Source organism: Tripterygium wilfordii, chromosome 1, assembly GCF_013401445.1.
Source record: "Tripterygium wilfordii isolate XIE 37 chromosome 1, ASM1340144v1, whole genome shotgun sequence".
Lineage (NCBI taxonomy): Eukaryota > Viridiplantae > Streptophyta > Magnoliopsida > Celastrales > Celastraceae > Tripterygium > Tripterygium wilfordii.
In genome coordinates, this window is record NC_052232.1 from 5,418,694 (window position 1) to 5,433,546 (window position 14,853).

Genomic DNA, 14,853 nt, shown 5'->3' on the forward strand with positions numbered 1-14,853 from the left:
AGGAGCAGATCACAGATCTTACCAAAGCTCTGCAAACCGTTGGCTGTGCCATGCTCCGACTGGAAGAGCTTGCGGAATCGCAAGCTATGGAGCAGAACATAGCTAAGCTCCAAGACTCGCTCCTTAATCTTTCTGTTTTGATTAAGGAAGCGAGAAATAAAATGAACGAAAGCTTAAACATTTGGTCGTAAAGACCATATGTTTTATATGTATGTTTTTTTTTTTCTTTTTTTTTTTTATATAAAATCAGTATTTCTTTCTCTAATGCCTCAAATATTTTGCAAATATAATACGTTGCAAAGCTGAAGTAATAAAACTCGTCAAAACAGCAAAACTTGTGAAAGCATGAAAACTTATCTGGTACGATGGCGTTCCCATGCTGTGGCATCCAAACAAACGACTGTCCATTATTTTTTCGGGCTTTACAATCCCTGCGCTCAAAAGAACAATCAAAGGTAGTCGATGGGACTCCCATCGACACTCCGAAGCTTAAATTAGTTCATATAATAACACATATAATGAACTATAGATATTTAAATATATAAAGATACTAAAAGAAATATTTAAACTACAATTATAGCAATATAAAGACAAAAAATCATGCGTGTTTAGAAATGGTACAACTTTAGATGAACGGCGTTCCAAGGATGCAAGATCGCTTCTCCATTTTCCCTGTGTAGTCTGTAGGCGCCGTTTCCTAGTACCCTGTCGATCAAATATGGGCCTTCCCAGTTCGGACCCAGCTTCCCAGCGTTTAGCTCTCTGGTATTCTCAAAGACTCTCCTGAGCACATAATCTCCCTCTCGGAATGCTCGAGTTCGAACATTTTGGTTGAAGTACTTTGAGACTTTATCATGGTATGCAGCTGTTCTCGTGAACGCCTGATCTCTTAGTTCATCAATAGTATCCAGCTGATCATTCAACTCCTGCCATTTCCTTTGTTCATTAGCCCACTGAAACCTAGCAGATGGGAGTCCAGCTTCAACTGGTATGACGGCCTCAGAGCCAAATGCAAGAGAGAAAGGAGTTTCCCCCGTAGGCGTTCGTGAAGTTGTCCTGTAAGACCACAACACTCCAGGTAATTCATCAGCCCAAGCACCTTTAGCTTTCTCCAGACGCTTCTCCAGGGTTCTGATCAAAGTTTTATTGGAAGCTTCAGCTTGGCCATTACATTGGGGATGCCTTGGCGTCGCAAAATCTACCTTGATTCCCCAATTCGCACAGAACTCCTGAAACTTATGACTTGCAAACTGTGGGCCGTTATCCGTCACGATCTCTTTAGGCACTCCAAACCTGCATATAATATTCTTCCAGACGAACTTCTTCACATCCAGGTCTTTGATCAGTGAGTAAGACTCAGCCTCAATCCATTTGGTGAAATAATCAGTCATGGCCAGAAAGTACTGCCGTTGCCCGGATGCCTTGGGCAAAGGACCAACTATATCCATCCCCCATTTCATGAAGGGCCAAGGTGCCACGATAGGAGTAAGTTTTTCTGGTGGCATGCGTGGAATCTGAGCAAATCTCTGGCATTTATCGCACCTCCTTACATAGTCAATTGCGTCTGATCTCATAGTCGGCCAATAATACCCCGTAGTCAGTGCTCGATGAGTTAAACTCCTTCCTCCAGAATGATTACCACACTCTCCTTCATGCAATTCTGCCAACACATACTGGGCTTGTTCTGAATTTACACATCGCAACAAAGGACCTGAATAAGATCTTCTATATAGCTGCCCATCATGTACTGCATACCGCGCAGCTTTAGCGACCAAACGTCTAGACTCATTCTTCTCTGCTGGCAGAACACCATCAACCAAGTATTGAACAAACGGTGTCATCCATGTCTGGTCTGAACTAACAGGAAGAATCTCACAATCATTCTGCTTCTCTACTTCTTTCTGATTGCTAATTGACGGCCACTTCAGGTGTACCAGAGGAATCGTCTGCTCCTGGTTAGATTGGATTGACGACCCGAGATGGGCCAGTGCATCCGCATACGAATTCTCTGCTCGTGGAACCTGAGTCACGGAGAACTCCACGAACGCCAGTTGCAGTTCCTTTACTAGCTCCAGATAACAAGTCATCTTCGGATCTTTGGCCTGATAAGAACCAATAAACTGATTTACTATCAATTGCGAATCTGAGTAAACCTTCAAACTTGTGACTCCCAGTTCTTTGGCCAGCTTTAGACCAATAACTAAGGCTTCATACTCTGCTTCGTTATTGGTTGCGTGGAAACCGCATCGGACTGCCCGTTGAATTATACTCCCTTCTGGAGAGATCAGTACAATTCCCAGACCACTGCCTCTGACGTTACTAGATCCATCAACGTACAAGGTCCATACCTTTGGGGCTTGATCTACCATGCAAAGCAACTCTTTATCTGCCTCTAGCTGTGTTGACGGAGCAAAGTCAGCAACGAAATCAGCCAGGGCTTGTGACTTGATTGCGGTTCTCGGTTGATATGTAATATCGTATTCACTAAGCTCCACCGCCCACTTGATTATCCTTCCCGACAACTCGGGTCTATGGAGTATGCTCCTCAACGGGAAATTTGTCACCACAGCAACCGAGTGGCATTGAAAGTACGGCCTCAGTTTTCTGGCGGCAACCACCAAAGCTAAAGCTAGCTTTTCCAGTAAACTATACCGGGTTTCCGCATCTAGCAGACTCTTACTCACATAGTATACTGGCAACTGCTTCTTATTTTCTTCTCTGACCAAAACCGCGCTTACAGCTACCTCAGAGACAGCCAAATACATGTACAGCTGCTCCCCAGTGCTGGGCTTGGACAGTAGTGGAAGGGAGGTAAGGTAGGCTTTTAACTGGTTTAAAGCGTCTTCACACTCAGGCGTCCACTTGTAGTTAACAGACTTTCTTAAGGTGGAGAAAAAATGACAACACTTGTCGGATGATCTGGAAATAAAACGACTAAGGGCCGCCACTCTCCCGTTGAGCCTCTGAATATCCTTGACACAAGTCGGAGAGGGAATGTTAAGTATGGATCGAATCTGATCGGGATTAGCCTCAATTCCTCGCTTCGTGACCATATACCCAAGAAATTTCCCAGATGCCACTCCAAAGGAACACTTGGCAGGATTCAACTTCATATTATACTTAATCAGCAAATCAAAAGCTTGCTGAAGGTGCTCGAGATGTTGATCGGCAGCTAAGGATTTTACCAGCATATCGTCAATATACACTTCCATGGTGTCCCCTAAATACTTCGAGAACATCTTATTCACTAATCGCTGGTATGTGGCTCCGGCATTCTTCAACCCGAAGGGCATCACCTTATAGCAATAAATTCCTCTATCGGTAATGAAAGCTGTTTTCTCCTGATCTCCCGGATGCATTAAAATCTGATTATACCCCGAAAAAGCATCCATAAAGCTCAACAACTCATGACCAGCTGTTGCATCAACCATCATGTCTATGTGCGGCAGTGGAAAGGGATCTTTTGGGCAAGCTTTATTCAAATCTGTAAAATCAATACAGACTCTCCACTTGCCATTCTTTTTCTTTACAACCACAACGTTGGCTAACCAATCAGGGTACTGTACCTCCACTACAGACCCATTATCTAGCAGCTTCTGAACTTCTTCATTAATCACTAAATTTCGTTCAGGAGCAAACTTCCTCCGCTTCTGCTTGACAGGAGGATACTCAGGATTAACCTGGAGCTGATGCATCACAACATCAGGGTCTATCCCAGTCATATCTTCGTAGCTCCAAGCAAAACAATCATGATGCTGTGACAAGAACTGGATCAGTCTCTGTCGTAGATGAGCAGGCAACTGCGCTCCAATCAGGGCTTTACGATCTGGAAAGTCAGGATGGATCTGCACTTCGTCAAGCTTCTCCATTCCTGGCTCATCTGGCTCCAGACCGGGTGTCTGGTTCTGTAACTGCTACGAAGATTCTCCCTTGCTCCTCATGGTGGTTTTATAACAACTCCTAGAAGAGTGTTGATCTCCCAAAATCTCCCTAACGCCATTATTGGTAGGATAGCGCAGGACTTGATGATATGTGGAAGGTACGGCCCGTATCGCGTGCAACCAAGGTCGTCCTAAAATAGCATTATAAGCAGAGGGTGAATCTACGATGGAAAACCGAGTCTGCTTGTTCAACCCTGGAGCATAGATGGGTAACACAACTTCTCCCACTGAATGGCTCACCTCACCATTGAACCCGATAAGAGCCGTTGACTTCCGTAATATCAAGGTCTCATCTAGGCCCATTCCTTTGTAGGCAGCCAAGAACAACACATTGGCGGAACTCCCATTGTCAATTAAAATTCGCTTCAGGTTGATGTTTGCAACCTGAAGTGTGAGCACCAAAGCATCATGGTGCGGGTGTAACAGTTGGGTAGCTTCATCATCCGCGAAGACCATCACCTGATTAGTGAAAGTTCCAAGGGAACGTGCCATTCTAGCAGCGGGGTTTGCTGCTTCCTTCTCGTGCTTCTTGGCAGAGGTGTGGGACAATCCACTGATCTCTGATCCCCCAGAAATCACACAATAATTTTGAGTAATTGGTGGCGGCGGGGGCAATGCTTCTGGGTCATCAACTTTCCTCTTTTCCCAGATTGCTCTACCGCGCTCAGAAAGTAACTCTCTGAGGTGACCTCTTTTCAGCAGGTAATCCACTTCGTATCTAAGTCCTCTGCAATCAGGAGTAGTGTGGCCAATGTCCTGATGAAAGTCACACCACTTCTTGGGGTCTTTCCATCCTTCGGTCTCTTTCTTAGGCGGCCACTTCACCTCGCTGCCCATCTTTTTCAAGACTTGTACAGCCTCGACTTGGTGTATCTTAAGAGGGTACTCGGGACAGTTTTTCGCATAATCTGATGCTCCAGATTTGCGGGAGCGCCAGTTACTGCTGGGCTCGCCAAAGGTGGATTGATCTTTCCTAGGACGTTTGTCCTCTCGTTTCTCTTCTTTAGGAGGATTAACTGGCTTTCTCCTCGCATCCTCCTCCCAGCGAACAAATACAGTAGCTTTCATCAGAGCTTCTTCATAACTCCTAACATCACATTTTGTGAGTTCTTCATAAAACTCCCCATCTGGGAGTAAACAACTCCGGAGCGCTTGAATAGTTGTTCCTGGGTCACAATAGGGTATAGATACTTTCTCCGTGTTGAATCTTGACAGGAAGTCACGGAGAGATTCTCCCACTCGTTGGGGCAGTCGGTATAAATCATCAGAGCACTTATGAATCTTCCGACTGCTCGAGAATTGCACCATGAACGTCTCGATTAGCTTCTCGAAAGAAGCAATACTGCGTTGGGTAAGTTGATGTACCAACGCAGAGCCGGACCGGTAAGAGTCGATCCGAAACCTTTACACATGCACGTCTCTTGCATGCCGTACGGTATGGCGATAGCGCCCATCTTTAACTTGTAGTGAGCCACGTGATCCTCGGGGTCATCAGTCCCGTTATATAACTTCATGCTCGGGACGCTGAACCTGTGCGGCAGATCCGTTTGGTATATATTGTCCACAAACGGTGATCCCGTATAGCAATTGGCATTAATTTTGGCCAAAGCAGGAGGTGCTTTAGTCAATTTATCTATATCTCCCCGTAGTTCGATGATCTGTTTGGCCATCGCAGCTTGGGCGACTGAAGCGATAGTGGGTCCCGCGAAAGGTGCAGCAGGAAAACGTGATGGCTGTGGGAGTCTACTTCTTGGAGAACCGGTCAAATCTACAGGGGCATCCCTGTTAACATTTTGCTGAATTTCTTCTGTCGCAGGTCCCTTACCCCGTGAAGTAGAAGTATCATATCCCCCGGGGGTACTCCCGGGAACAAACTGGGCACTCAAAGGATAAGGCAAAGGGTCTCTAGGAGGTGGTGTTTGCTCAAGGCGAGGAAAAGGTGGAATTCGGACTGAAGTGGGATCATGGCCTTGGGAAGTGGTTTGGCTTCTCAGCTGCGAAACCTCTTCGCGGAGTGCTGCGTTATCGACCGACATTGATTCTAACCGCGCATCCGTTTGCTGTTTGTTCTTTGACATGTCTTCTCTCATGGCTTGCATGAGTTCCAACAGCTGGTTGTTAGTGACCTCACTGGTATCAGCCATAACGGGAAGTTGCTGTGAAATCTTTTCGGCCAAATACTTGCAAAAGGCCCCCCTATCTGGCGCGCCAAATTGTAGGAGCCGATTTCTACAATGGTTGAAAGGTCAATCTTTCTTTCTGTGGGGTCCGTTTGCAGCCTTGGATCCTGCAAGTTTCACAACAAGGCAAACCGTGAAAGCTCCTTAACCGGCTCGGGGGGTGCCGGTCGTGGAGGCTCCGACGATCAAGTTAGTACTTGTCGGAGATGGAAGACCAGCTATAGTCTTAGGTGTTTTGTCTGAGTAGGTCTTTTCTGGAATTGGTAGAAAGTGTTTTTGTTCTGTTTTCTCGGGTCCTTTTGAAGAACGCTCTCCCCCCCTTTATATATGAAAAGAGGGGGGTCTTAATAGAGAATGAGGATCGACCCCGGGAATTGTGTATCCATTCCAGTTATATCATTGGACCGAATTGTATGAAGGAAGTGTATAAAAAGTCTACTATCCCGGTTGTGTCAGGGTAAGCGGTAAAGTAACAATATGTCATAGTTAAGACAGGTGTCGATGATAGTATGGAAGTTTTGTAGGCGGTATTTAATGAATAGATACGTATATGAAAGAAAGCCATACCTAAGGATGTGAGCCAGTCACACCTGTAAATATCGGCTGTAGATTAGACTGACAAGAACTGCTTTATGAGTGATGTAGTCCGAGTAATGGCGTTTATAGGTGGTGTCGCCATTACTATGTTCTGGCGACTGTACTGGGTCGCCAACACCTGCGGATGCTTTGACACCTAGTTCCATCATGCTAAGGAAGGATCATAATAAAGTGACCAGTCTATAAAGCTATAAAGATCCTGTAGATAAGTGTCAGAGAATATGACAGTTTTGGTGTCAGAATACTGTTTATATTACGTAGCAAGTAATGTAAAGATTGTATATGGACCCAAAGATTGGCTTTTTAGTCTCGGGCCTAACTGTGATAGTTAACCTGGGGGCCTAGACAATCCAGCTCATCTTGTCGATGTGGGACCAGGCGGGGCCATACCATTTTTGGCACCTACAGAATAGTCGTTAGATAGTTTTATTTGATTCACATACCCTCTCAAGATAATGAAGATTCAACTTCACTTTGTGATTCCAATTATGTTGCTACTATGGCTAACCAGAACATGGACAGCATCAGCATTGCTCGCAATGCCTGGATGCCAAGAGAGATGTGGAGATGTTCTTATTCCCTATCCATTCGGAATCGGATTTGGAGACGAAGGCAATTGTTCCATGGGCGAGGGATTTGAAGTTATATGTAACGCCTCATTTAATCCTGCAAAACCTTTCATAAAGATCATCAACATGGAACTGGTGAAAGTGTCAGTAAAAGATATGGTAGTTCGCGTCATGAGTCCAGTGATATCATCAAATTGTCGTAACACATCATCGTTGGCTTTCCCGGGCATCGTTGACCTTTCGAAGAGCCCGTTTGTGTTCTCCAGGGAGCACAATAGATTCACAGCTATAGGTTGTGATAACTTTGCCACCATATCCCAGTATGGTACAACAGTTGGTGGGTGTATGTCAATTTGTGATGCCAAATCAAATGTTACTGCCTGCTATGGACTCAATTGTTGTCAAACTACGATTCCTCCCAATCTCTTTTTGTTAAACATGTCGATGACTAACAAATGTGTGTTCATGTGTATCAGGACTTACCATCAGTCTAAAGATTTTGATAAAGGGTTACACCAAGTATGACATTTTCACCAAACGGACTGTATGCAGGCTATGAACACAAGGCTATTGGTTTGAAGTTGTCTTATGAAAAAATGACTTAAAATTGTATCGTGCCAAGTTGGAAAAACAGGACGAAGGCTACCACTAGAACAAAATGACTTCTATTGGAAAGAAATGAAAAAAAACACATTGCTGGAATGCATCAGAGGCTTTGACAAGTAAATGGCTAAGCTAGAAACTGGTTGACTGGAGCCATGATAATTGAAAAGATAAGTGACAAAAGTCATTACCTAAGAAAACAGTAAAGATATGCAAACGCGGAGCCTGTATTTGACATGGGGTGCCTATAGGCTTCTCTTCTTTCTTCTTTTATACTCTTCATGGTGACTATGGTGATCTTCAACTCCTGTTCTCTAAGTACGTTCTTGACATGCATGTGCGAACGTGGAAAGTAGTGGGGAATTGTCATCTTGCTTGCTGCTCAAGTTGTTAGGTCAGAATTCTGAATAACCGCAACCAACTCCTGAAAACGGGGATGATGGCAACACTTCTCTAGTCATGCTCTTTCTTCAGGGTAGATGTGGGTGCTCTAGGAGGTTGTGGGACGCTCCTCCTTCTTGGTTTGCAGGCTTCGTGCTTGAAATTGTGAAAATATGGCTAACAATCGCCATTTTGTTTATACTCCTGCACGAAAGGTGGTGGGAAAATTTCCTCTTCTTCATAGTATAGGACGAACGTCATCTCGGCTTTTTAGTGTCGTGTAGCAGCTGGAAACGTGTCTAAGAGAATTTAGGGATGTAAGGCTAACAAACTCTGACTTCTCCTAAACTTCTTTTGAGATAATTCTGCTACAAACTCGTATTTCTTTTAACAAACTGATTTGAAAGAGGATAAACCGTTAAGACAATAATTTTCCTATTTGTGCCCTTTTGGACATTGATTCTCAAACACTCCTAATCTCCAGCAACTATTGATTCCTAGATTTCAAGCTAATAATCACCAGAAAATCTACAAAATGAATAAATATTAAAAATAAAAACGTCATGCTCTTGTCACGTATCAACTGGAGGTTGGTTGCTCCATGCAAAATATGGGATCTAAATTGTCACATGTCATTAGGTGTGTGAGGGTCATTTACGCTATATATAATGAATAATGCTTGAGACCCTCAAAAAGTGACCTCCAAAAGACCCCCATTTAATGTGAAGTGTTGGATGTGAAGTGGATCCTACATGTGTGTTTTTAATCAATGACTTTTTTAATACCATATAGATTTGAGGGATTTTTGGGGTCAAATTTTGGGGGTCTCTAGCATTGTCCATATATAATTAGTGTCCTAATTTGAATGGGTCGTAGAAAACCATTTTCGAGAGATGAGAACTTTCTCATATTTTAAGACGAAGAATATTTTGGGACGGGCACTGCCAGCTATTGGTAGGCTTTCTTTCTAATACACATGAATAAATATTGTAATATTTTAATGAGGGGAGAGAAGCAGAAGTCACTTAGCTGTTCACATTGCCTCCGTTGATTCAAGTTGACATTTTTATTACTATAAAAACGACTGGCTCACACTTTCAAACACCTTTTTGATGTACTTAGAGTAAACCAAGACATGTAACGTGCCGTCCAAACGGGGTCAGCGAAAAAACCAAAATACCTTTAACTATAAAAATCATGCAAAGTTTTTCAATAAAATCTTTATTTCAATCCCAATCCACAACAAATCAAACTGGCAATAATTAAAACAAGATAAATGCGTCTCTACGAAATTAAGCATGCACAAGTTCATAACAATAAATTCTAATCCTAAAAACAACAAAGCTAGGGATCCCAGTAATAACTATCCCAAAAACATTCTAGCAGTGTGTGATATGCATTCTTTTAAGTGATAATGATAGGATTAGGTTTATCATAGATAAGTTTATTCTCTTATTTATCAATTGATAACTGATTTATCCATTTAAGAGATTTAACAAACTAATTGATAAGATAGACTTAATCATGATCAGATGATTTTCATCATCTTATCTCTTAGTTACATGTTTGTTATTAATATCCCACCAAAGGATAAGGAGTTTATCTTAAACATGGATTGGATAAATTTATCTCATATTTGATGTCTAAAGTATCTGGTTGGATAAATTCTGAAAAGTGGGGTGGGAGACTTTTGAATATATCATGACGTACTTGATTTAAATCTCCTAAACATAATATGTTTTATCATTGATAAAACTCTTATCTATTGGGTAGTTGATGGATGCAAAATTACTAACAGATTAACTAAATATGGTTTGGTGAGATTGTTTTATGTAATGATCTTATCCTTTGTGACAAGTTTCACGATATCTTTCTTTGGAGATAAATCTCTTTGTTATCTCTCCTTATGATAAATTTATTATTGATGAAGACTATTTACACCCCTTACTTAACTAAGTACACCCCATTCAAAAACATAACATTTATGAGTACATCCCAATTTCAGTTTTTTTCCAATTTTACAGTCTGCAACCCATAATTTCAGCCGTTGATGAGATCAACGTTGAGATTAAAGAAAATAAAAAAATAAATAAAATTAGACCTAGTAGCCCTAATTTACCTTGTAGCTCTTGGAGTGATTTCCTTGCCTTTCAAAGCAAAATTCTTCTTTCCTTGGAATATCTGCTCTTTGACTGATTCACTTTGTAGCCAATGAAGTGGGGGATCGAGTTGAAATAGTTTCATTCCTTTTGTCTACCTTTGCGAAAGTTGTTGCTTTCAAAGCTCTTGTTCTCTTTCCCTCTCTACTTCTCTCACTCAATTCTCTGATTCTCCGATTCTTGATATGAGTGATATGAGTGGCTTTTGTTATGAGTAGCTTTTGATGTGAGTGGCTTTTGTTCAACCTCCTATATAGATCTCACAGTCACACTGAAAGAGTAAAGTGGAGTAGAGACGAAGGAGGAGAGAAGGAGATAGGCTAAGCTATGGCGTTGCCGTTGCTCACACCAACCTGTCGAAGGCCTGTCTTCATGTAAGGGAAGGAGGAGAAGGAGAAGGAGAAGGAGAAGGAGGGAAGGAGAAGGAGTGATGGGTGTGGTGTTGCAAGGGAAGATGGAGAGTGAAGGGAAGAAGGAGAAAGAAGGGATGGAGGTAGGGTCAGCTGGAGTGTTAATAGATTGAGTGTTTTTTGTGATTTTGGAGTGTTCTTAGTTAACTCTGGGGTACAAGTAGTACCCATTTTTATTATTTCTAATAAGTACTTACCATTTGATAAAACTAAATGATAATCTCCAAGAGATTAAGCAAACTAATTGATAATAATAATTTAGTCATTATCATGTTTTCCTCTTATCATCATTGAGACAGGTCTTTATATAAAATCAAGAGTCTCTCATCAAGATAATCATTGAAGCTATTGAGAAAAATAGAAGATCATTGATTGAGTTTCATGTTTCTCTTTCATATTGTACTTTCTCATAGTCTTGAGTGCTAAATCAAATGTATAAGTGAGTGAGAGAGTGTTTGAGTGTGAGTGAAAAACGCCAAAATACTTGTTAAGTTGACTGGTGGACTCTAGAATCTCTAACGGTCACCCGAAGACCCTTGATGGCTATCAAAGTTGGTTTGAGGTAGGTGGACTCCCAACGAGATCGTCACATACAAAATCCTTGGTGGATTCTAAGGTACAACAAATGTGGATTCCTGCTGTGTCGAAGCATACGCTGCATCTAGGATGTACAAAATGTGTTAAACAAGGTTGAGTAAATCCTTTATAATCTTTTTTATTATAATGGATTGTTTTTAAGGTTGGTTGCTACATAGACTCGAGGTTTTCTCACTGTTGGGTTTCCTTAAAAAATTGTGGTGCTTGGTACTTGTTTAGTATTCCACATATTTTTTTTCATAATTGTTGATTAACGACTAGTGTGTGAGCACATGAATTCTCAATAATGCATATCGTACAAACACAAGCGACAAAAGACCCGAAGGGTCAATCAATATCCCGCATCATCATGTAGGCAAAAACAATGGGGGAAATAATTCCAGATTGTCATGACATCTCATGGTGGAGTGTAGGTAGCACGACCATCGCAAAGTAGCTCACCCACTGCATCCAGCTACTATCAAATAATAACAACCCACAATCTCAATCCAACCGACAACATCCATACAAGCCACAATCGCAAGGCAATAATGATGCATGAATTTTGTATTAAATTCCCATGCAAATTTGTCTTCCCAAAACTGTTTGAAAATATTATACTAAGGAGAAATACTATGCATAATTATTTTAAGAACTGTTAATTAAAATCATTTTATTTGATTAAATATAATTTTTTAAAATACAAATAATATTTCTCAAGTCATTTATTTTGAAGGAAAAATATTTTTTTAGCAATTCAAAACCCAAAATGATTAAAACTACATGAAAGGTATGAGAATCAAATAAGTTGTGCACAATTATGCATGTTGAGATATATATATATATATATATATGATGAATATTCTATGAAGAAAAGCAGTCGTAATTATGAATTTCATATTATTATACAGCTAAAGGAAGAGGAAGCTTCAAGATCGCTGGCGTTATTGTGTGGAAAGAAACATCTCATGAAACTGCAAGACACGCTGGCGTGAGGTGTGTCTATGGTTCTGACAATATCTGTATTGACTTTTGAATAAAGAATAGCTCAATCATTGAGATCTGAGACAGAGACGCAGTAAATTTTTGACCGACTCTTTTCATGAAGACAAATTTGTAATATAACATTATTATAACATGTTACATTATCTCTAAATTTTTAATCAATGGCAATGTGAATTGAGGTTGCAAGTTGTTCGACTAATACTGGTTGTTTTGGGTCTCATAGAAATGAAATTGACAAATGTATGAGAAATCTATAGGGATTTGATTCTATTGTCTGCAAAATAATACTTTTGGTTTCTTTCCATTGTCTCCATTATTTTAGGGTACATCTAAAGAAACACAAATTTTACTAAGTACATACAGTGTTTGATTTTTGTGTCCTGACATGTTTTAGTTTCCCAATAACTCTTCCCTCTGTCTCTCTCTGTCTCCATATCACTTTTATAATAAATTACTTTAAACACAACCCTTTTTATTAAATAAATATTATGTTTTAAGTAATAAAATTAATCTAATAAATTTATTTATTATTAGATTAATTTTAAGCATAAATTATAAATATCAAATTTTAAAATATATTAAATTTTTTATCATTAAATTTTTATTTATTATATGAGCTTTTATTATACTTAAGGTGTATTTTTAATTTTTTACAAATATTAAATTTAATTTTATATTTAAAATGTATTTGTTCCATAAACTAATTACTTTATTGAATATATATTATTAAAACTGGGGCCCACATTACTTTTTGTTAAAAAATACAAGATCTCATGATTCCTAGGCCCCATAATTAAATTTTTTATAAATAAATAAATACTGGTTCCGCCTTCAGAAGCAAAGGAGTTTCAGATCGAGTAACATTACGCATAAACATATTTGTGTTCGTCAATATTGTCAAATAACCCAAAAAATTGCCTTGAAGATGGTACTTCTCCAACCTCCGCAATTTTCATTTAATTTTCATGTCTTTTTGTCCCATCACAACTTTATTATGTGTATTTAGTAAAAAAGTAATCGGTGCATGCAACTGAAAAAGAAAGTTACTCATATAATTAATTATGTTAATAAATATTAGAAATTAAAAAAAAAAAAAAGATAAGAGTTGAAGACTGAAGGAACCTATCCCACAACCTCCATCAATGGCGATCCTAATAGAGTCATCTTTGAGATTGATCAACTTTACAATATCATCAATATATGCATCAGCACCGTTAGGGAACATGGTTCCTCCACCAAGAAATTTGAACCGATCATCTCTAATCCAATGTGTATGTAATAATTCACTTAAATAAAGATATGGTCGTTGCAATTTTTAATTGACAATTAAAATGGTTTTCCTTTCAAATGGTGATCCAGATAAGAAAAGTTATACATATCGATTATCCTCCGAAGACTTTGTAATTCCATGACAACAAAATAAAATTGTGTAAACTAATAAAATCTCTTTATGAATTGAAACAAACACTTAACACAAGAAGTGTGGCGTTAAAGGAATTTGAGCATATCGGAAAATCAAAAAATTAATTCCTTACTTCTGGCCCGGATAAGGTTTTGAAAATAGCTGATAATTTCCTTTTCACTATACTGATAAGAACTTAAGAAAGCAAAGGCTATCCTTGTTTGGATTGAAGAAATGAGTTCCCAATCTTTTTCTCTCTAAATAATCATTAATTTGTTTTTACACCTTAATAGCCAAATTTACTTTTATTTCTCAAAAAGAAAAAAAAAACAAAGACATCATTCATTCATTCTGTCCAAAATTTGTCTTCACGCATATCAAAAAAATAATTAATAGAAAGTCGTTACTGCCCTCGCTCATGGCAAGGGACAGTATGCCATAATCCATGGACCCAAATGTTTGTTCACATCCAGTCAAATTCTCCTGACAGTCAAGGGGTGGCAGGGGTCTGCTGTAGTTTTTACTACAGCCGACCCCGCTGTAGATGTTTTGGGTGACAAAATTTTTTTATTTTATTTTGAAAAAATTATAAATGTGTAGTTTATGATCTAACGAACCCAACGATATATTTTTTGTTTGAAACAAAAATCAAATTCATCTTGATCCAGACACCGAATGTTTTGAGTTTATATCCGACGGTCTAAAATTGTTAAGCATTTTTCATGTAGCATATGATTTTTGTTTTGAACAAAAAATATATCGTTAGATTCGTTAGACCATAAACTACACATCTATAATTTTTTCAAAATAAAATAAAAAATGTTTTTTGTCTTAAATTGTTATTACAGCGGGGCCTGCTGTAATTTTATTACAGCAGAGCCCCGCCACTCGACAGTCAAGGTAATGATATGAAGACGACCTTAAAGAGGAGCAAACCCCAACACACACCTGCACTAAACGGAAGAAAAATTGCTTGTCAAATCAATGTGTGTATTTAGTAAAGGTAATTGCTAAATACACACACTTTTTT

At 39.5% G+C, this 14,853-nt stretch overlaps 2 protein-coding genes across 2 annotated transcripts; both read right to left on the bottom strand.

Moving 5' to 3' along the window:
- Positions 1-463: 463 nt before the first annotated feature.
- LOC120003113 lies at positions 464-4,069 on the bottom strand. Its single transcript, XM_038852032.1, has one exon. The coding sequence runs from the start codon at positions 3,867-3,869 to the stop codon at positions 609-611; it is 3,261 nt and encodes a 1,086-aa protein (XP_038707960.1). The 5' UTR covers positions 3,870-4,069; the 3' UTR covers positions 464-608.
- Positions 3,915-5,249, bottom strand: LOC119995848. The gene has a single exon (XM_038842303.1). The coding sequence runs from the start codon at positions 5,247-5,249 to the stop codon at positions 3,915-3,917; it is 1,335 nt and encodes a 444-aa protein (XP_038698231.1).
- Positions 5,250-14,853: the final 9,604 nt, after the last annotated feature.

Coding starts and splice junctions, on each gene's coding strand:
- LOC119995848 (XM_038842303.1), bottom strand. CDS start 5,249: ATGGTGCAATTCTCGAGCAGTCGGAAGATTCATAAGTGCTCTGATGAT.
- LOC120003113 (XM_038852032.1), bottom strand. CDS start 3,869: ATGGAGAAGCTTGACGAAGTGCAGATCCATCCTGACTTTCCAGATCGT.